At 39.9% G+C, this 27054-nt stretch overlaps 1 protein-coding gene across 3 annotated transcripts in view; it reads left to right on the top strand.

Moving 5' to 3' along the window:
* ppp1r21 (protein phosphatase 1, regulatory subunit 21) overlaps positions 1-27054 on the top strand; it is a 75937-nt gene that overhangs the window by 29360 nt on the left and 19523 nt on the right. For all 3 annotated transcript variants that reach the window (XM_078229650.1, XM_078229651.1, XM_078229652.1), the window contains 10 exons: positions 1353-1411; positions 1509-1603; positions 4219-4271; positions 9972-10121; positions 14779-14880; positions 14978-15066; positions 17365-17501; positions 18788-18880; positions 24271-24398; positions 25847-25999. In XM_078229650.1, the coding sequence (XP_078085776.1) occupies positions 1353-1411; positions 1509-1603; positions 4219-4271; positions 9972-10121; positions 14779-14880; positions 14978-15066; positions 17365-17501; positions 18788-18880; positions 24271-24398; positions 25847-25999 (1059 nt within the window). The remainder of the gene's footprint in view (positions 1-1352; positions 1412-1508; positions 1604-4218; positions 4272-9971; positions 10122-14778; positions 14881-14977; positions 15067-17364; positions 17502-18787; positions 18881-24270; positions 24399-25846; positions 26000-27054) is intronic.

The raw sequence follows: 27054 nt of genomic DNA, 5'->3' as shown, positions 1-27054 counted from the left end.
TGACTCTTAAAATGGCTCACTGCGCTTCACGGCCGTGCCCCACTGCGACAGGGCCATAAAATCCAGCCCTAGACGATGGACATTGAAGTCCCCCACCCAGAGTATGTTCCGTTGGTGGTGCTTCCAATTATTGTTTAACATGGAGTATTGATTCATCAGCTATGGGGAGGGGGCATGGCAGGTGGTCACCAGCAGGTTTCTTTGCTCATGTTTGATCTGATGCCATGAAACTGCATGGGGTCCAGAGTCATGTTTAAAACTCCTAAGGCAACCCCTTCACAACTGTATGCAGCTGTGCTGCCACCTCTACAGAGTCTGTCTTGCCAGTGGGGTAAGGATGCTGATGTCTGAGACAGTCAGTCACGGAATCTTCACTTGTAGACAATGCAAGGCCATTGCTTGATGAGTCTGTGGGACAGCTCTCCCAATTTTGGCACGAGGTTCCAGATGTTAGTAAAGAGGAGCTTGCAGAGTTGCCAGGGCTGGATTTGCCGTTGTGGGTCATCCATCCGGTTTCATTATTTTTTGACTTTGTAGCAGTTTCATAAAACTGAGTCGCTTGTTGAGCCATTTCAGAGGGCAGTTAAAAGTCAGCCACGTTGTTGTGGGTCTGGAGTCACATGTAGGCCAGACCAGGTAAGGGTGGCTGATTTTGTTCCCCAAATGGCACTAGTGAACCAGATTGGTTTTTACAACAATGGTTTCATAGTCACTATTAACAAGATTAGCTTTTTTAAATTCTAGATTTATTAATTGAATTTAAATTCCACCAGCTGACATGATGTGATTTTAACCTGTGTCCCCAGAGCATTATCCCGGATCTCTGGATTACCAATCTGGTGACATTAGCATGACACCACTGCTTTCCCTAAAGTTTAAGCAAAGGAAGAGACATAATTCTTAGGAACTCTTTAGTTATGAGGAGATATATAAGACTGGAAACAAGCCAGGGCAGTCCAGTAACTTCAATAAAGGGCAAGCTTTAATGAGGTTGGTATGGTTTGTCAAAGCTTGAAGGACCATGAATGAAAAGAGAAGCTGGCATTTGCAATAGTTCATTAGCATGGCAGGTGGAGTCCTGGTTGGAGAGATTCAATCTTGGAGTTGCTGGAAAGATGGCATTTTTGGGAGGGGAAAATGGGTTTGAAGATAGGACAGAAGTTCACAAGGCCAGAGGACTCTAGGCTCACTTTGCAATTGTTAGGTACTACCCAAGACGCACTGGATTGTTTAGAAAGGCAGCAAGCAAGTTGGATGATGATCTACATGTACAGGAGAAATTGTTTTTTTTTACAAGCTTGGCTTTGGAAAGGATTCATAAACTGACTGAAAATGTGGAATATTTTCCACAGGTGAAATCACACTCGTTGGAAAGAGAAGCAAAGGAATGCAGGCTTCGGACAGAAGAATGGTAAAACAGAGTTGCAACTACTGCTTTACTTGTTTTTGTGCAATTTCTTTGCAATATTACACTGTGAAACATTTCAAATTAATCTCTTTCAATGCAGCCAGCAGCAGCTAAGGAATATCCATACAGACTTGAGTAGCCGATTAGACCAGTCAACCAGTATTATTCAAGAAAAAGTACCTTTCAATGATACAAGTGAGTATGACTTTCTGTGCAATTTAACAGTCTTAATTACAATTCTCAAATAAACATGATGTATTTTACAAAGCCTATGAATTTGGAGCCTTAAATCATGTAGTTTGCTTTAACAAGCAAGTGGTTGTGAATTCTACTCAGATTATATAAGTGGTGTTAATGAGGCCATCAGATGTCCTATGGGAAAATCCTTTTCTCAATCGCCTGTTTTTGAATGTTAAGTTCTTTGAAACATTTCTTAAAGACAGATGAATATAAGGGAAATATTTCTTTTCCAAAAAGTGAACCACGGATAATGGACATATAATTTTTTTAAAATAAAGTGCTTTTACAACTGACTGTTCCATTACTGCCCTATCAAACTGATTCTCTTGCAAACACTCTAAAGATGGACTTCATTGAAGCATCGAGAAGAAATTTCCCAGGCCAGCATTCCTGAGAGTAGTCCGTCTTGTATAACACAAGCTAATGATTATGAACCCTCATTCCAAGAACCACCCCAAAGTTTTGAACCAGAAAACATTTCCAAGTAGCTAAATCGCAATATGGTTTATAGATCCATGAGTAAATATGGATGCACAAGAACTCAGTATTTTAGGAAAATGGTCCTAGCACTGTGCAATAACTGAGACTGTAAAAAAAATACATTCAGTATCTTTATTTGATGCCTGAGATTGTAAATCTTAAACTTTTGGACGACTTTTCCCTCCACAGTTAGCATCCTGTACAACAGTTGAATCAAACTTTTTGAATTATGTAACAATAATATTGCATGTTGCTTCCCTTCCCTCTTGCATTTTCCTCCTTTTCAGAAGCTAGTGACTCATGAGTAATATAGTTCCATGGGTGTGGCACTCTGGCAAATCACTTCGGGGACCACCTAAGTTGTGAACTATTCATCTGCATTACTTTCATAGCTGGACCGAGTCATGTCCTTGCCTGATGTCCATATATTTACACATCAGGGATCAAAGTGACCCTGGCCCTATTCTAACCTGACATTCACATGTGTATTTTTAGTAGGGGGTTACGAGATCGGGATTAAGCACAGGAACTTGGATGATTTTTTATTCTCCCTAACTAAAGTTACTGCACCAATTGTGTCTTTTCCTGTGCTGAAATTGAAATGAGATAATTTAGTACAGACAAAGGAATCAAGCCTTGGGACGATTGTGGCCGATTATAGATTTATGCAGCCAAATACTCGACACAATTATCAAATCCAGATGTTTTTTAAATAAAATGTTCCAACATGTTCATTAGCTGAATGGATGATAGCTAAGTAAGAATTTTGCTTTGTCTTGAGTTGGCAATCGCCCTCTTCGTGCAATTCCAAAATGTAAAATACTGCAGAGTTCTTTTTTTAATCTTTATTTATTAGTCACAAGTAGGCTTACATTCACACTGCAATGAAGTTACTGTGAAAATCCCTTAGTCGCCACACTCTGGCGCCTGTTCAGGAACACTGAGGGAGAATTTAGCATGGCCATTTCACCTAACCTGCACATCTTTGGACTGTGGGAGGAAATCGGAGCATCTGGGAACCCACGCAGACACGGGGAGAAGGTGCAAACTCCACACAGTGACCCAAGCCGGGAATCGAACCTGGGTCCTTGGCGCTGTGAGGCAGCAGTGCTAATCACTGTGCTGCCCCAACTTGTCATGTTGGATGTAATTTCTGGTTATTACATGATTACCAGCCTTGCAAGGTTATTAATTGATTTTGCATACTGAACATAGTTTACTGATCAAAGTGAAAACCTCACCTAAATGTTTGGACTGAGAGAAAATTTGTGATGAGGTGTTGCGAAGAAGAGCGCGCCCTTTTGTTTTGATTGGAATCTAGCATCTTATGTTTGTTGAATAGCTGAGAATATTTCAGACTAGGATTATAAAATGGGGGAAAAGAAACGCAGCAAAATTTCTAGCCACTTTAGTTCAGAAGAATTTTAGAAATAAAACAGGAAATGTACAGCATCTGAAACCAAGTTCCGGGTCAGCGTTTTGTGTTGGAACTTCAATCAGAAGCATGTACCAATTGCTGACCTGTTACTTTTCCACATATTCTATTTTCCTTCCCAATTCACTGTCATGGCTTCTCGTGCAGGAGGTGAAAATGATTGGAGGGAGGCCCATTCATTAATTTTATGCAATTTTCTGGATGAGTTGAATGACCACATTTTTTTCTGTACTTTGTGCAACATAAAATCACAATTTAAATTTTCGGTATATGCTGCCTGTAATAAGAGATGAAAGGCCTAATGTTTGGTAAACATTCAGATTCCATATTACATTTAATAGCACCAGTTTGGTGTGACTAAGTACTCAATTTGTGTTTTCTTAAGACGTACAATTATATTTACGCTGGTGTACAAATGTCCAATGCTGGTGATACCTGAAGTAATTGTGAAGCTCAAACAAAACATAAATGAGAATTAACTAGATTTTGCTGATGCTTCATTTCCTGTTTTGTGTCTCACGTAGTGCATCGACCTGTTGCTAGTTATGATTTTTGAAGTTTATCTCTTGAACAACCACGAATGTAGATGGAAATTGAGCATGTCTTCTGTTTTCAATGTGTATTTGAATACTTAAAATATCCAATTTCTATATAGGGTTTGCAGAATACAATACATTGGATGTACCTGTACATGACAGGAGGCATCAGGTGAGTAGCCTGGAAATGGATGGTTGAAAATCTATAGTAGTGATAACCTTATGAAGGCTGTTGGAGCTTATCCACCTCAAATTTTAAATACACATTAGGGAATTTCAAATTTCTGTTTTTAAAAAAAAAAAATTATTTGTAGGCTTTTTTGGGGAATCTTGTGTTTGGAAAGTTTTCTTTTAAATTGTGCAGTGCTCTAAACAACTTAGTCTACAGTAGATTAAATTCTATATTTGATACAATTATGAATTCAGACGGAATAATTTTGGTGGGGTTGAAAAATTGTGAAATTATCCCATTTTGCCAACAACCTTAACCAAGAAGCTTACTATTTTTAATGTGAGTTTTAATTCTTCTGAAACAATTGATTGTATTTGCTGCTGCTTCTCATCTCTGGTTATCCAAAATTCAGTTCAGGATTTGATGCAATTAACGTTTAGTTCATAGAATCAAAAAACCCCACAGTGCAGAAGGAGGCTGTTTGGCCGATCGAGTCTGCACCGACGAAAATCCCACCCGGGCCCTATCCCCATAACTCCACATATTTACCCTGTTAGTCCCCCGACACTAAAGTCAATTAAGCATGGCCAATCCACCTAACTTGCACATCTTTGGACTGTGGGAGGAAACCGGAGCACCCGAAGAAAACTCACGCAGACACTGGGAGAACGTGCAAACTCCACACAGTGACCTGAGGCCGGAATTGAACCCGGGTCCCTGGCGCTGTGATGCAGCTGTGCTAACTACTGTGCCACCATTGCCTCTGATATTGGATAATTTTTACTCTGGGGATCCAGGTTGGAGCTGTGCTTCATCCGTTTGCATCCTAATCAGAAATCATCTTCCTTAATAAAATGTTCCCACTAAAAATCCCTACAAAATCATGCCTCCCTATTTGCAAACTGAATTCTGGAACTTGTTTTCAACTCTAACAGAATCAGTTAATTATGAATGTCTGTCATGCTCCAACAAGTTCCTTTTTATTCCGTGAGAAATGTTACTGTAAATGTATGCTGATAACTTGTAGCTGACATAGCAGTGCAGTGGACTAGAACCAGTTCCTCAACACCCAATCAATGTGGCTTTCAACATCTGTTTCCTCTGTAGCTTAGCCAACAAAAGAAAATGCTTTATTGGAGTCAGATAAACAATATAGCAGGCAGGCACTGAAAGATAAGACCTAGCATGACAGTGTTGTGTTCATAGCTTGAGGAGAAATAATTGCACAAATTGCATAAATGACATGAAACGGAAATTTGAGAAGGCAGCCCATAGTAGTTGAGTTATTCTTCAAGAGCCAGCATGGCATCCGTGTTCCTAAAGTTCTGACCCATGCATGTACTGTCATAACTTAGATCATCTGAAGGATGGAACACTTTCCATATGATGCAATGCCAAATTCATGACCAGATCACTCCATAAGCGATGAAGTGGAGGAGCATCCCATTGACTGCTTTTAAAAATACCTTCTAGCCCTATTTGCAGACTGCAGCAAAAATCTCTGTAGTGAGTGGGGAGGCCTAGTGGTGAGTGCGTTTCAAGTGAAGCCATGCTCCCTTTGACTTCACAGCCTGAAGAGAAACCCCATGAGGCCTGCCTCCAGCTCAATCCTTCCAAATGTTTTCTTTAATATACTTCACTCTCCAACTGTCATCACCACCAGCAGCCACCCGTGTCTACCTCCTTCCCTGCCAACTCAGCACTCTTCTCCAACATCAGCAGTCACTTCGACTTTTAATTGACTGGGTTGGGGAGTTTGGGAGCAGAGTTGGGGGCAATGCGAGGATGGGTATGTGATGGGAGCATAGTTGGTGGGTGGGGCTGGGGGGATACAGTGCAATGGAGAGTTGTATAGGCAAGGGTTGAGTAGTGCTTGGGGTGTGGAAATGTTTTGACAGTTATGTTGATGTAAGGACTGAGCTCCTGAGCAGGCTCTCTGCCTGCTAAGAGCAGCCTTAAGTTAATCAGTCCCAGTCCAGGGCAATCGCCCAAGCTTTAACACTGATAGGTCCCAGCAGGACCAACATCATGAGTTCCCGCAGAGCTCTTTCTCACGACCCACAGCTCATGGATTCAAACGCAAGTGGGCTATCTGGAAGTTGTAGTTCTGGTAACATCTTGGCATTTGCAACTACTGGGATCACATTATTTGGGCTATTGATTGAAGCTATCCACATTTCTCAAGAATCCTCAGTAAGGAAGAGGTGCCTTTTTTAACTGCTGGACAGAATGCATGTGTAAACATTGTTAAAGTTAAAATTTATTTATTAGTCACAAGTAAGGCTTACATTAACACTGCAATGAAGTTACTGTGAAATTGGGGAGATGCATTGGATTCAGGAGGATTTCCCAACCCACTTGTGCAGCAACAGTGCTTGGCAGCTAAAGATATTGCATCCACATTGTTAATGTAGATGATGTATATGTAGGAAACCATCATGGAGATGGAAGAGTGCCCGTGTAGAATAGTATTTTCTAAAACAATTTTTGAGTAACATTTGTAATCAAACTTTATTTTTTGTGTCATTGCTGGCTGAACGGTAGCACAGTGGTTAGCACTGCTGCTTCACAGCTCCAGGGTCCTGGGTTCGATTCCCGGCTCGGGTCACTGTCTGTGTGGAGTTTGCACATTCTCCTCGTGTCTGCGTGGGTTTCCTCCGGGTGCTCCGGTTTCCTCCCACAGTCCAAAGATGTGCGGGTTAGGTTGATTGGCCAGGTTAAAAATTGCCCCTTAGAGTCCTGAGATGCGTAGGTTAGTGGGATTAGCGGGTAAAATATGTAGGGGTAGGGCCTGGGTGGGATTGTGGTCAGTGCAGACTCGATGGGCTGAATGGCCTCCTTCTGCACTGTAGGGTTTCTATGATTCTATGAACTCTCACCCCTGCTAGAAGGTTGTGGATTCAAGTCCTGGTCCAGATATTTGCTTGCAAGATCTGGGCTGAAATACTAGTGCAGTACTGAAAGTACTGCATGGTCAGAGGTGTCTTTCAGAGGAAAATTAAACTGAGCCTCCATCTGCTTTCTTGGGTGGGCATAAAATACCTTTTAACTATTTAGAAAGCCAGAGAAGTTATCCCTGTTGTCCAGGCTAACATTTATCCCCCATCATTTAAAAAAAACTGTTTATTGTCATATTGCTGTTCATGGGCCCTGGCTGTGCATAAATTAGCTACCTTGTTTCTACATTACAAAACACTGCGCAGGCTATATAACCTTTGGAGCTCCTGGTTGTGGCTGCAAAGAAGCAGTATCTAACTTCCAGACTATATTGATCCATATCCCTACTGCATTCCTTTTCACTCTCCCCAGTTGGATGGCCTCCTACACCATGGTACTCTGATCAGTTTGTCCATCCGCCCTGCAATCCTGGATCTCATCCACACAAGTAGCAATTACCTTATACCTGTTGGTCAAGGTCCAAGGGCTTTTACTGCAACATGTAAACAGGATTGATTTTGATCACTTCATCCTGGATCCCCACATTGACCAACTCTAGATTTCTACTTAAGTAAAGAGTGTGACTGTTAACCTTTTTCCCCCTCCCTCTTTTGCAATATCTGCTGCTGCTCAACAACTCTGAGCCAAAGTTTGCCAAGCTGTAGGTGCTTTCCGCAGATAGGGTTTTCTGGGATTGCAGTGTTCACCACAAACCCCCACATGCTGCAGTTATGCACACCATCTGCCATGTCTATCAAATTTTATTTGATTGGTTGGTTATTTTTAATTGAATTAGTTTATTTTGGTTTATCTAGTTTAATTTCTGAATTTATTGAAGTAACATAGTAGCAAATAGGAGTTTCTTTGGCAAAAACAATTACTTGAGGTTTAAAAAAAAATTAAAAGCAGCAGAGTTCCCACTTGCACCAAATTCCTGATTTAAGCACTCTGAACAAAGGCCGAAGCACTGACCACTTGTGCTCCACACATTTTTGGTGGCTTCAAATGCAGCATCAATGTTTTCATATTTACATATCCTTAAAAAGTGAAGGTGAAGAATATCTGTAAGGTTAAGCATCCTTGCAAAATATTTCTCCATTCGTGCTGTCCAGTGTTAGCATCAAGTATCCCAAGATCAGATGTAGTCAAAACCTCCGAAAATTCAGTACCCATCAGGGCTATTTTATTTGGGAATATCAACCAAATTGTGGCTAGCAATTCTTTGCACCAGTCCCACAATGCAATTTGTATGTACAAATTGTTTATTTTGGTAAATAAAAAATACAGAATGAATAGCTGAAGAGAAATAAAATACCAAAGATTTGAAGGGGGGGGAGGGGGGGGAGGAGGAGGAGGAGGAGAAGACATCCCTTGTACATCTACTGTTGGTGATTGGTTTAAGAAGAATCTGAACAACAAATCAGCAGGTAATTAATGTACAATCCTTCCTTATTCTCAGTCTGTACAGACTTGGGTGAGCTTCAGAGGAGGTAAGGGAAGAACAGTGTCATGTGCAACTCTTCAGTTGTCTCGGCCTTTATCTGACTCATCCCATCAATTTCGCTTCCATTTTTCCCTCCCACCTTTTCAAAACATTTCTGACAGCTTTTGGTCATCATGGGATAATGGTGTTGAAATAAAGGATCAGCCGTGATCATATTGAATGATGCAGCAGGCTTGGAGGGCCGAATGGCCCATTTCTCCTATGTTCTACGTTTCTATCATTCCTATTCTCTGATTTGGCATCTGTTTTCCCTTGAAGCTATCTGAAAACATTTTGAGATGTTTCTTGGGACCTCAAATGTTTTATGAATCAATTTGTTATAATAGTTGATAGATGTATGTATGTACAATTGTTTTGTTTTATGGTAAGTTTAATGGTTAGTTCCAAATTGAAGTTGCTCAGAGATTCTTTCAAAAGATTTGTGCCAAAGCTACTTGATTCTCTGCAGTTGTAAGCCTGAGCGATTTGTGAGAAAGAGATTGTAAAACTCTTAATGTGCATTTTTATGAGATACAATAGCATTGTGGTTGTGTTACTCAATTAATAATCCCGAGACCTAGAGTAATGACCTTGAGACATGAGTTCAAATCTCACCATGGTAGCTGGGAAGTTTAAAGCTCGTATAAATAAGAATACCACAAACTACTGTATTGCTTTAAAACAAAATCTGATTCACTACTATCCTTTTATGAAAGAAAATCTGTCCTTGCCCGTCTGGTCTATATATGATTCCAGCCAGACAGCAATGTGGTTAATGGCCCAGCAAGCCACTCAGTTGTATTCAAGAAGGCACCTCATTACCACCACCTTGAGGGCAACTTTTGATGGGTGATGAATGCTGGTCTTGCCAGTGATACCCAGTCCTGTATTTGTTTTAGCATTTAATCCAAATCAAAGTTTTTTATAGTTATCTGCTGGTAATTAATAGAACATCATCTATCTCATTCATTGGAGGTTCATTCCTTTTTCAGTCGCACAGATCAGGTGAGTCCATAGGCTCAATTCCTGGCCCACGATGAGTTGGTTGATGTCGAATAGTTATCACTGCTGATCATCTTGTAGTCACTTCTACTAAGTATACACATGTATGTGTGTATAGTTAAGGAGCAGGTTCAGCTCTATAACCTGAGTGGTCTGATAACCATCAGCATTCGCTGTTGAGACTCAAATATGGATGATGGCCACGAGGGAGGGAAGAAAGCTTCTATCAAACTAATTACCATGTTACATTCCACATAAAGAACTATGTTACATTTCAGCTGAAAGCTCGCGATCTTAATGGACAGGCACTGGCTTTTGTTCGAGATTTGGTGGGAGCATTGCTAAATCTTCATACCTATACTGAGCAAAGAATTCAGATCTACCCCATTGATTCTGCAACAGACACCATATCTCCTTTGAACCAAAAGGTATGTTTAGTTCTTAGAAATTTGCTGTTCCTAATAGCGACTTTAATGACATTTGCCCTTTATGCTGCCAGTAAATACTTCAGCTGTAGCACAATCATTTAAGTTCCAGAAATGTTTTTGCCCATATTGTATCCTTGTCTTATGGTTTACTAAGACCTAACTAAATTTCTTGTCGCAAGAGAGTTATACAAGATTACAGTATTAGAATTTATCAATACATGTCTATTGTATTAACAGTCATTATTGAGAGAGATGGGGTGCGTTTAAAGAGAGGAAAATTTCCTTTTACACACAGTCAAAGGCTTTAAATGTTCTGTGAAAGTAAAACAGCAAATGCTGTTAATCTTAAAGAAAAATAGACCATTCTTGAAATGCACAATAGGTGAATAAGTTTTGTTGCAAAAGATAAATTGATGTTTTGCATGTGTCATTTCAGAAACTGTTATTGCAAAGGGGTTAAGGTGCGTTAATTAAGTACAAACAAAGTCAGTTGATGGTTCTGATTACAATCACTTTATTCTTCAACATAAAAGCAGTTTACAAGCAGAATATTATTGACAGGGCACATTGAAAGTCAGCATGCATTCTTATTGTACTGTCCTAAAAGAAGGAAATGCCTCTTTTCTACTTGGCAAACTGGAAATGTTTCCTTGTACATTTGGTTCTTAACAGCACATTGTCTTGTGATTTCTAGCCTAACTTAGTATCTTGTCTATTTGATGTGCATCAGCAGCCATGACGTGATCACAACTGTTGTTGTAACAATCACAGTCTGGAACATTCTATTGCCAGGGCATCAAGTTTTAGCCCCAAGCTCTTCCTAAATAAACCTAGTCAATCTTTGATACACAATTGCTGCCATGTTAATCATTAATCTTTCTCTTTTTCTCTCATACACGCACAACGTTTAGTTGTGTTGTATTTAGATGTTGAATAATACAAAATTCAAGCAGCACTATGAATGCTATCTGATATGGATATCTTGTCTTGATCTTTTCAAGTTTTCCCTACCGAATCTTGATCGATTTCCTCCAATATCATTGCACTCTGACATTGGAGTTTCAGACCTGAATTATGAGTGTTTTATGAAGCCCGCCTGAATCATAAGTTTTGCACTTTGAATTTGGCTAGGATAAGCATAATGTTTCACCTCGGGTATGATTCAAATGACCCACTAGGGAACTTTTATCAAACAAAGTTTATTTAAGAGTATAGTTAACATGTATGCAAAGAAAATTAACAACTTTTATCAATTACAAGCAAAAACAGGGCACGATAATGTATAACCCTTAAGGTTCCCCACGGTAAGCTATTGCAGAAGATACAGAGGCATGGGATTGAGGGTGATTTAGCAGTTTGGATCAGGAATTGGCTAGTTGTAAGAAGACAGAGGGTGGTGGTTGATGGGAAATGTTCATCCTGGAGTTCAGTTACTAGTGGTGTACTGCAAGGATCTGTTTTGGGGCCACTGCTGTTTGTCATTTTTATAAATGACCTGGATGAGGGCGTAGAAGGATGGGTTAGTAAATTTGCGGATGACACTAAAGTCGGTGGAGTTGTGGACAGTGCAGAAGGATGTTGCAGGTTACAGACGGACATAGATAAGCTGCAGAGCTGGGTTGAGAGGTGGCAAATGGAGTTTAATGCGGAAAAGTGTGAGGTGATTCACTTTGGAAGGAGTAACAGGAATACAGAGTACTGGGCTAATGGTAAGATACTTGGTAGTGTGGATGAGCAGAGAGATCTCGGTGTCCATGTGCATAGATCCCTGAAAGTTGGCACCCAGGTTGGTAGGGTTGTTAAGAAGGCGTACGGTGTGTTAGCTTTTATTGGTAGAGGGATTGAGTTTCGGAGCCATGAGGTCATGTTGCAGTTGTAGAAAACTCTGGTGCGGCCGCACTTGAAGTATTGTGTACAGTTCTGGTCGCCACATTATAGGAAAGATGTGGAAGCATTGGAAAGGGTGCAGAGGAGATTTACTAGGATGTTGCCTGGTATGGTGGGAAGGTCTTTGAGGAAAGGCTGAGGGACTTGAGGCTGTTTTCATTAGAGAGAAGAAGGTTAAGAGGTGACTTAATAGAGGCATATAAGATAATCAGAGGATTAGATAGAGTGGACAGTGAGAGCCTTTTTCCTCGGATGGTGATGGCTAGCATGAGGGGACATAGCTTTAAATTGAGGGGTGAGAGATATAGGACAGATGTTAGAGGTAAGTTCTTTACTCAGAGAGTAGTAAGGGCGTGGAATGCCCTGCCTGCAGCAGTAGTGGACTCGCCAACATTAAGGGCATTTAAATGGTCATTGGATAAACATATGGATGATATTGGAATAGGGTAGGTTAGATGGGCTTTAGATTGGTTTCACAGATCGGCGCAACATTGAGGGCCGAAGGGCCTGTACTGCGCTGTAATGTTCTATATTCTATATATAAATATATCTAAAATGTTCCAATCAAGTAAAAACTTCCCATAGACAAAAACCCTTTCCACAGATTTAACACAGCAAAGACTAATGCTCACGTGATATTGGAACTGAGTCCTTTGGTTGGAGAATTGAACTGCTGACATCTCAGCCTTGTACCTTCCTGCAGCCCTCTGGATGCATCCAGTTTGAAGTCAGAACAGCTTCCCAAAACACCAGGGAGAAACTCTGGTCAAACCGACGAATGTCACACATGAAAGCTGAATATCCTGTCTTGAGAATTTAATTACAGTTCTTGCAATAGATTTTTGCCAAAAGTAACATTTGGAACCATGGGGATATCTATGCTCACTTGTATTTGATATTAACAGATCTCCTATAGCAATGCTTGCTGTGTCAAATGACAAACTGTTTTTCTCGGGCAAGTGTTTATAACATTCAGAGCACTGAGATACTATGGCCACTTAAGGCCACAAATTCTAATTGTTAAATACTGATTCCATTCAATCAGAATTGAGTTTCTGATTGATCAGGGAAAATATTTGTAATGTTCAAAGATTATTTTATATCGGCAACAAAATGCATCTGAAATGTTTCTATATTTTCTAGTTACGCAGTCCTGTTCAGTATTAGGATGTATGTGAGCTTGTATGTGCCATTTTCCCCTCATGGAAAATTCTCAATTAGCAAGAAGTTGATGGTCAAAAGTATTTCTCTGCCAGGCAGCAAAATTGGATGGAGTGCTACTTTATGTGCTTGTGCCTCTGGGTTGAGGAATGATGGGCTGATCTTGCCTGCCTGCCAGCTTAACCTATCAGCAAACTTCAAAAATAAAAATGAATAAATTTCTCTCAGCCTCCTGTATTAAAGATGTGGCTGCCTGCTTTCACTCGTGCATTGGAGAATGTACAGTCTTTAGCTGTCCCCCAGTTAAAATGGCCTGCATAGCCTGATCACATCCACCTTCTACCATTCTGGTGATGCAATGACAGTGGAGTTGTTGACTCATCTTTGGCAATTAATCTCTACCAATTAGTCTACACCAGACCCAGCCATGGAACAAGGGAAACCCAAATCGTGGATAATTTTGGAAACCATAGATTCAAAGTCACCTCCCGAGCATATTACACTTGCCATCTCTTGTGTTTCAATTTATTCATGTGCACTGTATCCGTGGATGTTTGAAAATGGAGATAGTTATGATAGTAAAGTACTGATGTGACCAAATAGTCTTTGTGTTGAAATTTCCATTCTTTTGATTTGTTGATATGATTTTAAAGGCTCCAATTATTTTGTGTTTTCTGTGAAGCACCAGAATGTTTTGCTAACGTGATGTAAGTAAAATGATATAGAATCCATAGAATGGTTACAAAAGGAGGCCATTTGCCTATTTTGTCGATGCTGGCTGTCTGCAAGAGTAACCCGCCTATTGCACTTCCCCACCAATTCCCAGTAGTCCTGCAAATTTTACTTTTTCAGAAAAGAATCCAATTCTCTTTTAAAAACTATGATTGAATTTGCCTCCACCACATTCTCGGGCAGTACATTCCAGATTCTAACCATTACCTGCGTAAAAAGGTTTTTTCTTAATTACCTTAAATCTGTCACCGCCTTCTTGCTCTCTACTCTGTACAGTTCCCTCATGATTTTGAATATCTCGACATCAAATTTCCTCTCGGCCTCTCTTCCCTGAGAGCAGTCCTAGATTCTCTGAAGCTCCTCATTCCTGGAATCATTTTTGGGAATATTTTCTGCATCCTCTGTAATGCCTCCACATTTTCCCTGTAGTACGATGCCTAGAATTTTCCAGCTGAGGCTGAACCTGTGCCCCATAATGGTTCTGCATAACTTCCTTGCTTTTATACTCTGCCTTTATTTATAAAACCCAAGATTCTATACACTTTGTTAACTGCTGTCTCAACCTGTCCTGCCACCTTCAATGATCGTGCATGCATGCACACGCCTGCTCTTGTACCCCATTTAGAATTGCACTCTTTATATTGTCTCTCCATAGCCTTTCCACCAAAATGATTCACTTCGCACTTTCCTGCATTCAATTCTGTCTGCCAACTGTCCACCAACTCCCCCACCTGTCTGTATCTTTTGAAGTGTAACACTATTCTCTTCACAGCTCGCAATAATTCCAAGTTTTGTGTCGTCTGCAAATTTTGAAATTGTCCTGTATGTAAATTTTATTGCATGTACACGCCAAATCACATTTTCTCTTTTATTTCAGTTTTCTGAATATCTGCATGAAAATGCCTCTTATGTCCGTCCCCTAGAGGAAGGAATGTTGCATCTATTTGAGAGCATTACTGAAGAAACTGTTACTACACTAGTAAGTTTACTAAAGTTGTCTTAAATTTAGTTTTCTTTGTTTCAGAATTAATGTGGACATACATATCAGTGAGAATCTCTTTCCCTCCTTTTTCTAGGAAACTACTGTGAAACTTAAACCATTTTCAGATGTCTTTACTTCTTACACTTGCTTCCTAAGGAAAATTCTACCATACCAATTAAAAAGGTAAATTCTTTTGATCCTTGTAACTTGTATATAGCACGGTGAAATGCTTTTTGTGCACTGCTAATGCAGAAGTTCTACTATAGAGATTTGTTTGAAGCTTTATACTCCAGACTTTCCAATGAAGTACTGACGTTTTCTTCCATTATCCATGTACACACTTGCTGGGGAGTCAGATTGCTAGCATTAGAGATAATCTTTGTGATTACCTTTAAAACACAAAACATGCTTTTGTGAGTTGTGACATTCTATCATCTCATTGCTACTGAAACGCAATGGAACACTATCAGATGTCTAACCAGCAATTTAAGACCAAAATGTCCGTGAATATGAAAGATTAGTTCTGCAAGGTAAGCATTTAAAAATGTGGTGGTGGAAATTGGTGATTGCTGAAACATACCTTGCAAAGAGGGATGTGAGTAAGAAGTTACTGAAAGTTTCATGCTCTTAGTTATGATTAAAGATGGAAAGAAAATGCATTCCACTTTCTTTACTCCCATAGTGAAAGGTAACACTTGATGATCAAGTGTAAGCCAACTTTGAAATGGACATATTGGCCCTAACTGTGCAATCTTCCATTATTGGTGCAATTGTGATAATGTTCATAGTTCTAATAAATGGGATGAATAGTATAGCTGAATTTAGACTACTGTAAAACCATTAAACTCCAAACCTTATGTTTCTCTCTCTTCCCCATACCTTCCCCAATACATGTGCATGCCCATGCACACATATAATAACACTCAATTGTGATATTAATGTAGGAATTAAGTAAAGGCTGATATAGTTAATTAGCTAAGCATCCATCTGTCCCAGGAGATGATGGACTGCACCCCCAGTGTATGTCACTTCTGTACTGAACATCCTCTCTTATGGCTGAAGAGACTAATTCGTGAGTGACAGTCCCTTCTGCAGTTGGCACAAAAGTGTTGGCACAAGATCAACCGATGATTTTCTTCTGGTTATTTATTTTACGCACTGTATTTCCACACCCTGACCGCTTGTCTCCAAGCACTCTGGTCAGCAATGAGGACTTCTCGTGCACCAACTCCGACCCCAGTCAAGTTGAAGTATTGCAGATGTGGGCGACCTGTATGTTGGTCTCATCCCGATGGCAAGCTTGCCGTTTGAGATGCAGCCATCGTCCATTCATCTTGTGTGATCCAATGGAATCATACAACGCTTCACAAATGCACTAAAAATTAAGAAGGCACCATCTCACTTCGTTTTTTTCCTTTCCAACTTGGTTTTAATCATTTGCTTTTGAAAATAAAAGTTCTCATTTCTTCTTTATGTCAAAAGCATGCATTTATTTTTGTCGTTTATAGGCATTTCTTCTGAGTTTTTTTCCATCTAAAGTTAGTGAATAAGTAAGTCAGACATTAGTTCATTTGTGAATAGGGACTCCTGATAGAAGTTTATAAAATTATGAGGGGTATAGGTAGAGTGAATAGTTGGAAGCTTTTTCCCAGGGCAGAAATGACAATTACAAGGGGGCACAAGTTCAAGATAAAGGTTCAGTGGAGATGTGTGGGGGAGGTTTTTTTAAGAGTGGTGGGGGCCTGGAATGCACTGCCAAGTGAGGTGGTTGAGGCAGACACTTTAGCGACATTTAGGACTTATCTGGATAGGCATATGAACAGACGGGGAATAGAGAGATACAGGTAGTTGGTCTAGATAGGACAACGTGACCGGTGCAGGCTTGGAGGGCCGAAGGGCCTGTTCCTGTGCTGTACTGTTCTTTGTTTTGTTCTTAATTGAACATTTGCTCGCACAATAATGAACTTGATGGGTGACTCTTGCTTAGCAGAATTTGAGATCAACTAACAGTATAACTATGAATATTACCCTGATCGAGTTGCTATTCACATTTTTTTTTGTTTTAAACCAAGCTAGGCGGGTAACATAAACACTCATGCAAAAGCAAAACACTGCAGATGCTGGAATTCTAAAATAAAAACAGAAAATACTGGAGACACTCAGGTGTGGCAGCATCTGTCGAGAGAGAAACAGCATTAATGTTTCAATCCCTTGACAAAAGGTCAAGGATCTCAAACGTTAACTCTGTTTCTCTCTCCATAGCCCTGCTCATTAACAGTATATAGTGTTTCAGTGTAGGTGCATATGCACGCTCCTCAATGGTGTAATTGAAGCTATTCCCCCTAAGAGTGAATTTGTTCATTTAGTTTATATAAAATTGTTTCAATTATGACTGATCTGTTCAGCAATGCATTGAAGAATGAGTGGCTTGGATGCTTAGTAATTTCTTATAATCATTTTGCCTTGTTGAACTGCTTCTAGTTTGGAAGAAGAATGTGAATACTCACTGTGCACAGCTAATTTGCGAGCAAGAAATGTGGACCTGCAGAGTGACATGCAAAAGATGACTGCTATATTTGAAAAGCTACAGGTTTACATTAGTCTCCTTGCCTTACCAAGTAAGTTCACAGAATTACTTTGTTGTTTAATTCACTTAAATTGCCACAAAAGCCACCACGTATGTGTCTGAAAGGATCTGTCTCCAGAATAATTCTATAGCTAGTTAGAAGATGCATCTCAGTTTTGAGTGCTGCAAGCTATGATAACTGGGATGACCTACAGGTGGACTTTACAGGTTGGACTTTAACCCGGTGTTGTGAGACTTCTTACTGTGCTTACCCCAGTCCAATGCCAGCATCTCCCCATCATGACTCCAGGTGGTGTACAGGAAAGTAATGATGCTCTTTGCATTGTGGAAAGAATTAATTATCTTAAACGACTAATCTAAGTCTCTGTGGCATTGCAGGAAAAATTTAGAGGTATACAAGACATTTACTAAGACAGCAAAAGTAAATTTGGGACAATCTTTGAAATACACTGTACAGCAACATAAAGTATAGTTTCAGGAAGTGATCAGGGATATTTATTTACACAAAAAAAATGAATGGATAGAAAGCCATGGAGAGTGTTAGGATCAACATTGAAGAAACAGCTCTCTTCCGAAATAGAAAACTTGAAGAGTGAGTATTTGGTACATGGACAAGATTTGGCGGGGGAGGTGTGGTAGGAAGCAAGGCTGTTTTGGGGGAGGGGGGGGGGGAATGTGCAGGGTGGTAGAAAGCAAGGCTGCTTTAATCTAAATCAGTTTAATGAACTTCTTGAGTAGCTGGTCCATATTTGTAAAGGAAGTAAAGATAGCTCATGGCCTGTCTCCTTGCTCAAGTCTAATGGCTAGTTTATTGAGTCAAGTCAATGTTGCAATTTTCCCTTGACAATTGGATGTACTGAGATTATCTCAAAATGGAGTTGAAGATGCAGTCTCCCTACATAAATTTTGGGTGACCAAATTTGATAAGTCACATGTGCTTTTACTTTAATTGCTTTTATTAACTAGTTTGAAAATCTGTGGGCTTTCACTTTTTGTTAGCTTTTTGCCCATTATTAAATTGTGTGAAAAATTAGACATTTGGAAGCATGGAATATAATTCTGCATATTTTTTTATATATTGACTTTCGGGAAACATGTAATATACCTTGGTTTTTTATTTGACGCTGCAGGAATTTCTTTTCTGAAACTTGCTTGAATACTTTTAAGGTGAGCAATGAGACTGGGAAGTGGGCTTCTTTTATGCAGCTAGCAGTGAGAAGAGATTTGAAGAAAACTGTTGACCTATTTTGCTTGTTCAGAGACGCATGGAAAATTTATTGTATATTTTTTTTAAAACTCTGCATCTTTTTATTTTAGGTACAAAACCTGAGATGCTCCTTCAGGCAAACTATAATGTAGTTTTCACACAGCTTGCTGCTTGTCTTCATTCATTGCATGATATCATGAAAGGCAAGTCTTTGAAAAGGCCAAACTGCTCTTTGAAGTGAGATGTAAGGATTTTGCTGCACCATTGTGTTTAACTGTGCTTTTATAACTGTTTTGAAAGACAGAGTTTAGAAATGGCCAAAAAGAAATGTAGCAATGATCAGCATATTCTTCATTTTATGACCTGATTTCTAATTCTTAAGCTTCTATTCCCATTGGAGCTTGCAATGTCCAGTGTACTAAATGAATGCCTGACCAGTAGCCACGACTCTAAGGATGTGTATACTGTCATTCCTATTTCATTTAACTAATGTGTGTAAATAGCAACGGCACTATCATGTACCAGCACAAGACCCAGCTACTTGTCTACTCCGTTTTCCTTTTCATCATATAAAATGACCCTGATCAGCATGCTTTGATTCACTCATTCAGTGTCAGGGAAATGAAGACCAAGGTCTTTGTTATCTATATTATAGACTGACTTGTATATCGTACGATAGGATTTATAAGCAGCACATTACATTTATATAGCACATTTAAGGTAAGAAAGCATCTCCAGTTGCTTCACAGAACTGCAACCAAACAGTAATTGGCACCAGGTCAGATAAGGTTGTACTGCAATATCAAATCTTGGTCAAAGTAGGTTTCGGGGAAGCCTTAAAAAAGGGAATTATAGAGCTTGGGGTCTTAGACTATGGAAGGCATAGCTGCCTAATGGTAGGGTGAAGCAAGTATAGGAGATCAGAGTTGGGGGAAGATGGATTTCTTGGAGGGTTGTAGGACTGGAGGAAATTACAGAAATTGGGATGTCTAAGGCCATGGAAGAAATTTATTTTTATAATATGCTGGACCAAGAGCCAATACAAGTAATTGAGAGCTGGTGTGATGGATAAGCACGAGTTGGTGTGGAGTACTATGAATGGTGGAATTTTGTTGTGAGCTCAGATTTATGGAGTTTGGAAAGGCCTTTGGAGTTGTTGAATCTGGAAGTAAAAAGCTGTTGCACATAATCATTTTGTTCATTTGGTTAAATATGTGCTATATTTCTTGTAACTCCTTTCCTTTACAAAACTTCTGATTTTTCTTTGTAGGTCGTCTAATTTGCCCTGAGTTAAAGTTTTAATAATTTATCCACCTACTGACCTAAACATGGGATGTCCTGTGTTAAGGTCCTTTTGGAATTATTGTGAGAACATTTGCACTTATGGATTCATTCAAGTAATTTTAGGTTGCAGTTCACTTCTTTGTTTCTAGATTTGTTTTTACATTGCAGTCTGTCTTGGCACTAAATGATATCACCACTAGCAGATCCCAGTGTGCTGCAGCTGCTTCTAATTGATCCATTGTGAATCAAGCCATTCCCTTCCACAGTGAGCCAATTTTGTCCAAAACAAGCTGCATACTTAACGCCTTTGGTTTCAATCGAATTCTCAAAATTGTTTTGTGAAGCCATTTGAGTATGTAATCACAGCCAGCTTCAAGTCACTGTATGCTAATGCATTCTAAGAAAGAGTATATTTGTGTATTTGATGGCGTTTTGATTTATACTGTGTTCACATGCAGAATGTAATCCTGTCTTCTAATTTCTTGGCATAATTGTGCATACATTGGGAAAATGTAAATCAAGGGAATTAAATATAGTGATAAAGGCAAAATACTGCAGATGCAGGAATCTGAGATAAAAACAGAAAATGAGGAAAAACTCAGCAGGTCTGGTAGCATCTGTGGAGAAAGAAAGAGTTGATATTTCAAGTCTATATGACTCTTTGATGAAATATAATGTTTGGTCTTTGAGAGTTCAGCTTTGAGGAAGGAACCCTGCATTCTTGTATTTATGTTGATTGCAATTTGTCACCTTGCTCAAGGTGGGTGTCAGCAGGAGGCTAGTTTTTTTTGTCCTTTCACGGGACGTGGGTGTCACTGACAAGACTAGAGCGTAATGCCCAACCCTCATTGCTGTTTGATAAGGCGGTGGTGAGCCTTGAACCGCTGCAATCCAAGTGGTGAAGATATACCCACTGCTATTAGGATAATCCAGGATTATGAGCCAGTGACAAGTGAAGGAATGACTATGCAGTTGGAATCAGGATGGTGCTTAATTTGGAGGGGAGCTTGAAGCTGGTGATGTCCCTATGCATCTTCTGTCCTTGTTTAGTTAGATTGTCAAGATCACACTGGTTTGTAAGTAGTTGCCAAAGGAGCCTTATCAAGTTGCTGCGGTGCAGCTTGTAGGTTGTGTATGTTGCAGCCACTGCGTGCCAGTGGTGGAGAGCGTAAATGTTTAACGTGGATGGAGTCACGCAAGCTGCTTTGTTCTGGTTAGTGTCAAGCTGCTTGCATTGTTGGCACTGCACTCATCCAGGCAAGTGGAGATTATTCTATTACGATCCAGATTTGTACCTTGTAGATGGTGGCTAGGAGGTGAGATACTCGCCACAGAATTCCCAACCTCTAACTTGCTTTTGTAGCCACAGTATTTGTATGGCTGATCCAGTCAAGTTTCTGGTCAATGGTAACCCCTCCGAATATTGTTGGTGAGTGATTCAGCGATGTTAATGTTGTCAAATGGCAGCGGGGGAGGGGGGGGGTAAGATTCTCTTTCATTGTGAATGATCATTACCTGGCATTTGCATGGTACCGAAGTTACTTGCCACTTTCTGCCCAAACCTGAACGTCCAGGTCTTTCTGCATGTGGCTACTGACACAAGTTTCAGTATCAGAGGAGTCTGAAATGGTAATGAAGAATGTTAAACATTAGCAAACATCCCCACTTCTGACCAAGTTGACCAAGGGCACAGTTAGTTCTGGAGCACAAGCCTACAGCAATACAGCCAGGATATTGTCAGAGTTTGTAGCCTTTGCTTATTAATATCATGTGGAATGAACCAAATTAGCTGAGGGGACCTCTGAAGGGAGCTGAGATGTGTCACTCAATCTACTTGTGCCATCATTGAATATAGCAATGTTTGTGAAGCTCCCTCGTGTCATTCATTGCTTAATTGTCCACCAGCATTCACGACTGGATGTGGCAGGACTGCAGTGCTTGATTTGATTTGTTGGTTGTGGAATTGCTCAGCTCTGTCTATGGCATGCTGTTCTCTCTTTTTAACATGCACATAGTCCTGTGTTTTAACTTCACCAGGTTGGCATGCCGTGGACAGTATGGTGGCATTGTGCCTCTCAGCATCAAGGACCTGGATTGAATTTTGACCTCAGGTGACTTTGTGGAGTTTGCACGTTCTCCCTGTGTCTGTGTGGGTTTCCTCCGGGTGCTCCGATTTCCTCCCACAGAGCATAGATGTGAGAGTTAGGTTGATTGGCCATGCTAAATTGTCCCTTAATGTCAGGGGCATTAGCAAATATATGGTGCTATGAGGATAGGCCTGGATAGGATGGCTGAATGGCCTCCTGCACTGTAGGGATTCAATGCATCTCATTTTTACATATGTCTTGTGTTGTTTATTGAACCAGGGTTGATCTGCGTCTTGATGGTAATGGGATATGCTGGGTCATAATGTTATAGATTGTGGCTGAATGTGACTCTGCAGCTGCTGATGAACCACAATGTATGCGCAGTTTTGAGCTGTTAGATCTATTCCTGGTCTATCCCATTTCATACAGTGGTAGTTACAACACAATAGAGCTGCCCTTCATAAGTAGAAAGCTCTCTGTCTGCAAGGATTGTGCGATGGTGATTAGTCCTATCAGTACTGTCATGGACAAATGCCTATGCAACAAGTAGATTGGTAAGGATGAGGTCAAGTAGGTTTTTCTCTCTTGGTTTTCCCATCACCTACCACATCTGAAGCACTGTGGTATTCAATGTCTCTCGCAATAAATGATAACATTCGATTAGCTGACCTACTTATTTGCTGTACCTGCATTTTGAACTTTTGCAATTCATGCACTAGACGGGTGACTCACCACCATTTTCTAACAGCCCTTTGGGATGGCAAGTGTTCTACTTCCCAACGAATGGGTGGATTGTCTTGTGAGGAAAGATTGGACAGACAGGTCCTTCAGGAATTGGCTAGCTCGGTTGGAAGTGGTTCTACCATGGTGTTGATTTCAGCCCGTGAGTTCTGGCTAAGAATAATTAGGGTCTTCATCTTGTGTTTTGCACTGGTGTGACCACATCTGGAGTACTATGTTCAGTATTGGTCACAAAGGATGTAAATGCATTGGAAGTAGTTCAAAGAAGGTTTACTAAATGAATACCTAGAATGGGTGAATTGTCTTGAGGAAAGCTTGGACAGGCTAGGCTTGTATCTGCTGGAATTTAAGAGGCAACTTCATTGAAACCTATAAGATCCTGAGGAGTCTTGACATGGTCAATGTAGAGAGGATCTTTCCTCTTGTTGGAGAATCTAAAACCAGAGGTCACTCTTTAAAAATAAGGGGTTGCCCATTTACTATAGAGATGAAGAGAGTTTTTTTCTGAGGGTAGTGAGTCTTTGGAACTCTCTTCCTCGTATGAGGAGTGACTAAGTCATTTAGGATTATTTTCACTGGAGTTTAGAAGAATGAGAGGGGATCTCATAAACTTATAAAACTCTAATAGGGTAGATTCAGAAAGAATGTTCCCAAGGGTGGGGGAGTCCAGAACTAGGGGGTCATAGTTTGAAGATAAGGGGGTAAACCATTCAGAGAAATTTGTTTTGTTCACCAAGAGGAATTCATTACCACAGAATGTAGTTGTGGCCAAAACGTTGTCTGATTTCAAGAAGAAATTGGATATAGCTCTTGGGGCTAAAGAGATCAAGGGTACAGAGGGGAAGGGGGATCAGGATATTGAATTTAATAATCAAAATGAATGGATGCACAACTCAAAGGGCCGAATGGCCAACTCCTGCTTCTAGTTTCTATGTTTCAGTGGAAGCAGTCTTTGGATATATTCAAAGTAGTGATAGAAGGGGGGAGGGATAAGTGAAAGGTTAATAAGATCAACCATGATCTTGTTGAATGGCAGAGCAGGCTTGAAGGGACAAGTGGTCTATTCCTAGTTCATTTGTATATAAGTTCGCATTGATAAATGTGCTGGTAGATAGCTTAATGTTGGCATTCCAAGCATACTTGGAACAGATCATTTACTCCCTCCAGTGGCTCAATCTCTGGTAAACGGATGAAAGATGATTTACTGGCTTCAACATTTTCTGCTCCTTCTTAAAGGGAAGAAAAGTTGCCATCTTTACTTAGTTGTGTCATGCACATTAATGTCTTTCGCCTATCAACGCTTGTCTGATGTAACCACATCAGTCCCCAGTAGGATTGTATGCATGTTACTCAATCTATCAAAATAACCATAATATTTATGCAAAATCCACATTCTTGGAAAAGTGTGGTTTAAAACTTTCTATCTTTGAGAAATCAGTGTGGCCACAGAGCTAATGAATGTTTTGTTTTTCTATATTTAGACATTTCCAAACACTACAGTCAGAAGATTTCATTAGAGCAAGAGCTACCCACCGTTACACAGAAACTTAAAAATACCAACGACTGTATTCTTTCTTCTGTAGTAGCATTGTCAAATGTTACAGGAAAGGTAACTGTTCATAAAAGCTACAAATGAGGAAACATAGCTGTTTTTTAAATGGTTGTCACATTTGCTTGAAACTAATAAGAGAAGTTACTTCATATTTAAGTCCTAGATAATTTGTAATACCTTCTATAAATTGATAACCTGCTAAACAAACCTCTGAGATTAAGTGCAGTACAGAAGGTGGCTATTTGCTTTATTATGTATGTGCCATTGTGAGCTTTTCAGCAGGAGCTGTCTAATCCCATTTTCGTGCAACAATGTTTCCTCATCCGCTTTAGAAGTTCAGAACTTGAAATAAAACAGGAAATGTCCCACTTAAAATATTAATCTCTCCTTTTCATGCATTGGTTGACTTGTACTTTTCCAGAATGGTCATTATTTGTTGGATTAGTTCTTCACAAAATAACAGAAGTGCTGAATTGTTGTTTCATTTAATTGGATGGTTGTCTGGCTACTTGTGTAAAATTGCAATGGGAAATTTGTCAATGGCACAAAATTCTGAAGTGTAAACAATGAAGAGCATAATGACAGACTTCAGTAAGAGAAGTGTAGGTGTGTGGCAAATGAAATTTAATAGAGAAATATGAAGGCCTGCACCTTTCTAGGAAGAATGAGGAGAGGCAATATAAAACAAATGGTGCAATTTTAAAGGATATGTAAGAACAAAGATCTAATGGTATACATAGCAAATCTTTGAAGGTGACAAGGCGAGTTGAGATGGCTGTTGACATACAAGGGATATTTAGCTTTACAAATAGAGGAATAAAGTACAAAGGTGGAGGTGTAATGCTAAAATTCTGTAAAACACTGGTAAGTGGAGTATTGTGTTCAGTTCTGGACACATTTTTGGGAGGATGTCGAACCTTGGGAGAGGGTATAGAGGAGATTCGTTAGAATGGTAACCAAGACTGGAGACTTCAGTTACCTGGAGAGATTAGAAAGGTTGAGGTTGGTTTCCTTAAAACAGAGGGTTACGGGATGGTTTAAGAGATAGTCAAAATCGGGAAAGGTTTTGATCAAATACATGGGAACTTTTCAGTGGTTGGAAGGTTGGTGACGAGGATACAGATTTAAGGCAATTGACAAACGAACTGAAGCCAGACCTTTAACACTGAGTTATAATCTGGACTGCACTGCCTGAAAGGGTGGTGGAAACAGTTTCACTACTTTTCAAAAGGTATTGGATGAGGAAAATATTGCAGTGGTATGCGGAAAAGGTAAGAAAGTAAAACTAACTGAATAGCTCATTCAAAGACTTGGCAATGGCACAATGGGCGAATGACCACTTCTGTTTTAAAAGTAATTTACAAAATGCTTGAGTTAATCATTGTTATAACTGAGCACAGTGCTCAGAAGTTTAGGCTTTGAAACAATTATTTCTCTCTGCAAAACAAATAAACTTGCTGCAGCTTTATAAACATACATAGTTAAAATCCATTTTTTGTCTCTAGATTGGTACATTCTTCAGCAATAACCTGGACTTCTTTACGGCTCCTTCAGTGTATGGATTCAGGGTAGGAATGGGTGTAATAGACCCTCTCGCAGCAGAATGTATGCTAGAGAACAAGAAAAAAGCAGCTGCTTATATCAAGTCTCTGAAGAAGGTTTGTGTAAAAGATGCTAATATTGAACAGATACAACGTTGAATTCCATGCTACGTCTGATGCCAGGATGGGAAAGAAAATCGGATGGGGATTAAAACCAGAATCTTAATTTGTTTGGCTAGTATCTTCTGTTGTGCTGTAATAGATATTCTATTCAGGTGTAGGGTCAGTCATTTCTGCACTGTTCTGAGCTGTTTGCCAATTCTACTCTACAGAATGTTTAACCTTAATCTGATACTGAAGAAGTGATCATTTGGGTCATGATCTGCCTTGTCTGCCATTACCTTCTTTATTTTCACTCTCACTGTCAAGCTGGCCTCTTCGGTTATCATGTGCCTGTTTTCAATAAAATCATAGAATCCCTACAGCGCAGAAGGAGCCCATTTGACCCATTTGAGTCTGTATCAACTCGAGGCATCTTACTTGGGGCCCTATCCCCATAACCCTGGATTATTTACCCTGCTAATCCACCTAACCTATATATCCTGTGACACTAAAGGGCAATTTAGCATGGTCAATCCACCTAACTATGGAGTATGGGAGGAAACCGGAGCACCCTGAGGAAACCCACACAAACACGGAGAATGCAAACTCCATTCGGACAGTCACCCAAGGCTGGAATCGAACCCGGGTCTCTGATGCTGTGAGGCAGCTGTGCTTACCACTGTGCCACCGTGCTGCCCACATGAGTAACCAGTAAATTTGTCAATTTTATCACATAACTGATAAATCACCAAATATGTTGGTTGTAATTTTATTATATCAAGATGGCTAGGTTTTGTGTGGCAGTTCAATAGGCCCATGACTTGGTGTTTACAATAAGTCCATTAATCGGTGCAAAAGAGTGAGAGAATGTGGAAGGGGACCAACTAAAACTAATATATGCAACATACATTCGTATAATAGTAGTAATGACAGTGGTCAAGGTCAGATACAGAAATTATGTTTCAAAGCATATTTAGAAAGCTGTAGGGACAGGAAAGAATGGCCAATGAGCCTCATACAGGATAAAACAGTTGATAAATTGTACTTTAGAGTTTAGTAATACAGTGCAT

The sequence above is a fragment of the Mustelus asterias genome, chromosome 15 (assembly GCF_964213995.1).
Source record: "Mustelus asterias chromosome 15, sMusAst1.hap1.1, whole genome shotgun sequence".
Classification (NCBI taxonomy): domain Eukaryota; kingdom Metazoa; phylum Chordata; class Chondrichthyes; order Carcharhiniformes; family Triakidae; genus Mustelus; species Mustelus asterias.
The sequence above is the reverse complement of the archived record's forward strand: the minus strand, read 5'-3'. Positions and strand labels throughout refer to the sequence as shown.